This window comes from Aptenodytes forsteri, unplaced genomic scaffold (assembly GCF_000699145.1).
Source record: "Aptenodytes forsteri isolate BGI_AS27 unplaced genomic scaffold, ASM69914v1 Scaffold617, whole genome shotgun sequence".
NCBI classification, from domain to species: Eukaryota; Metazoa; Chordata; class Aves; order Sphenisciformes; family Spheniscidae; genus Aptenodytes; species Aptenodytes forsteri.
Genome location: NW_008796119.1, coordinates 186,738 through 188,410, shown reverse-complemented (window position 1 = coordinate 188,410; position 1,673 = coordinate 186,738). Strand labels below are relative to the sequence as shown.

The 1,673-nt window shown below is 67.8% G+C and overlaps 1 protein-coding gene across 1 annotated transcript in view; it reads right to left on the bottom strand.

The window, feature by feature from the left end:
• Window positions 1-1,673, bottom strand: part of LOC103905542 (ephrin-A3) — a 6,385-nt gene that overhangs the window by 1,050 nt on the left and 3,662 nt on the right. Inside the window, exon 3 of the mRNA XM_019474125.1 lies at window positions 97-389. Coding sequence (XP_019329670.1) covers window positions 97-389 — 293 coding nt within the window. The remainder of the gene's footprint in view (window positions 1-96; window positions 390-1,673) is intronic.

Genomic DNA, 1,673 nt, shown 5'->3' with positions numbered 1-1,673 from the left:
TGCAGCCACCCCGCTGGGGGGGTGCAGGAGGACCAGCCAGGGTGGGATGCAGGGGACCCAGCCAGGGATGGGGGGGTCCCGCCCCGGCGCCCCACGTACAGATGTAGTAGTACTCCTGCCCTGCGCGGAACTCGTAGCCCAGCGAGAAGGCACTGTAGCGCTGGAACTTCTCCGAGAACTTGATGGGGCTGTGGGGCGCGTGGGGCCGGTTGCACTCCCAGCGCTTGAAGCCCTGGCTGGTGTTGCAGGTGTGGTAGCCCTCCGCGTTCACCATGTAGAGCACGTACTGCTCCAGCCGGTGCTCGGGCACCGAGGCGTTGTAGTGCGGGCAGTAGATGTCCAGGTAGTCATTGACGTTCACCTGCACCGTGTAGCCCTCCCGCCGCAGGCTGCAAGGGAAAGGGGGGATGGGGGGCTCAGGGACACCCCCTGCGCCTTCCCAAACACGGGCCCCTCCTCAAAAGGGACCTGGAGGCTGGAGAACGGGCAGGTCCCAGAGCATGGATCCCGGGGGGCAGTGGTATCCCCCTGCGTGACCTCTATCTGGAGCCCCACAACACACCGGGACCCCTGCGCAACCTCAGCCCCATGGACCCGCAGCGCGGCATCACCATCTCGGGGGGTGCGGGCTGGCCTGGGGTGGGAGGGACGCTGCTGGGGATGGATGCTACGGGTGCCAAGCCACATGCATGGGTGGGACGCCTGTGATAGCACAGGTGCACGAGACGGCGCTGCTGGGTCCTGCCGGGAACGTGCCAGCAGACTCAAGGAGGGGACAGACAGACTGACCCAGCCACAGGGCTGATGGACACCACGGTCCCAAAGGCACCGGGGACCCTGCGGGACGCAGCCCCTGGTCCTCACTGTGCAGCTCTGGGTGTGCAGGAGGGGCATGGGGCCCCGGCGCTCCCCAGCTCCAGCAGCCTGCAGCCGACCCACCGCAGCTGCCCACCATGGCCCCAGCCCTGCCACGCGCCGCAGCTCAGAGAGAGGATTTCTCACCCCGCTTTGGCTAATCCCGTTAGTTTGTTAATGCTGTAAAGGGTGGCCCTGGGGGAGCCTCATTTACATTGATTAGGAGTGGCAATCCCCTCAGATCCACTCAGGAGAGGCTCCGCTGGCTCCTAATCCATGCCCGATGGAAATCCCGGCCGCGGTAATCCTCGCCGCCGTGCTGACCCACTGCTCCTGCCAATTAATTACGAGCCAGCGCTGCGAGGCGCTGGCTCTGCACCGAGCTGTCACGGCAGCACCAGACCCCGACCGGACCTCGCTCCACCGCTTGGCTCAGCAGCGGTGGTGCCCCCCTCCACTGTGCTGGTGCAGCCCCTGCACCCCACTGCATTGGGGGGTCCCCTCGCCAGGCTCCCCCGGGACGTAGACTGCAGCATCCTGGCACGCGTGGCCGGGCTCCCCCGCAGTGCATTGCTCCGGATTGGGGCCCCTTTCCCCACCCGTCAGGGCAAATCCAGGTCCACGAGCCCCTGACCCAGCACTCAGGGTCCCCTCACCCCATGGGGGGTCCCGCCACGCCCTCCCTGGGGCCGTGCTTGCAGCAGAGCCGGCTTCCCGGGTCTCCCCGGCAGGGCTGGGCAGGCAGCAGGCAGGGCTGCGCGTGCAGACGCCCCACCCTGCCCAACCGCCCCCGGCGCTGTTTGGGGAGGCCCGGCACC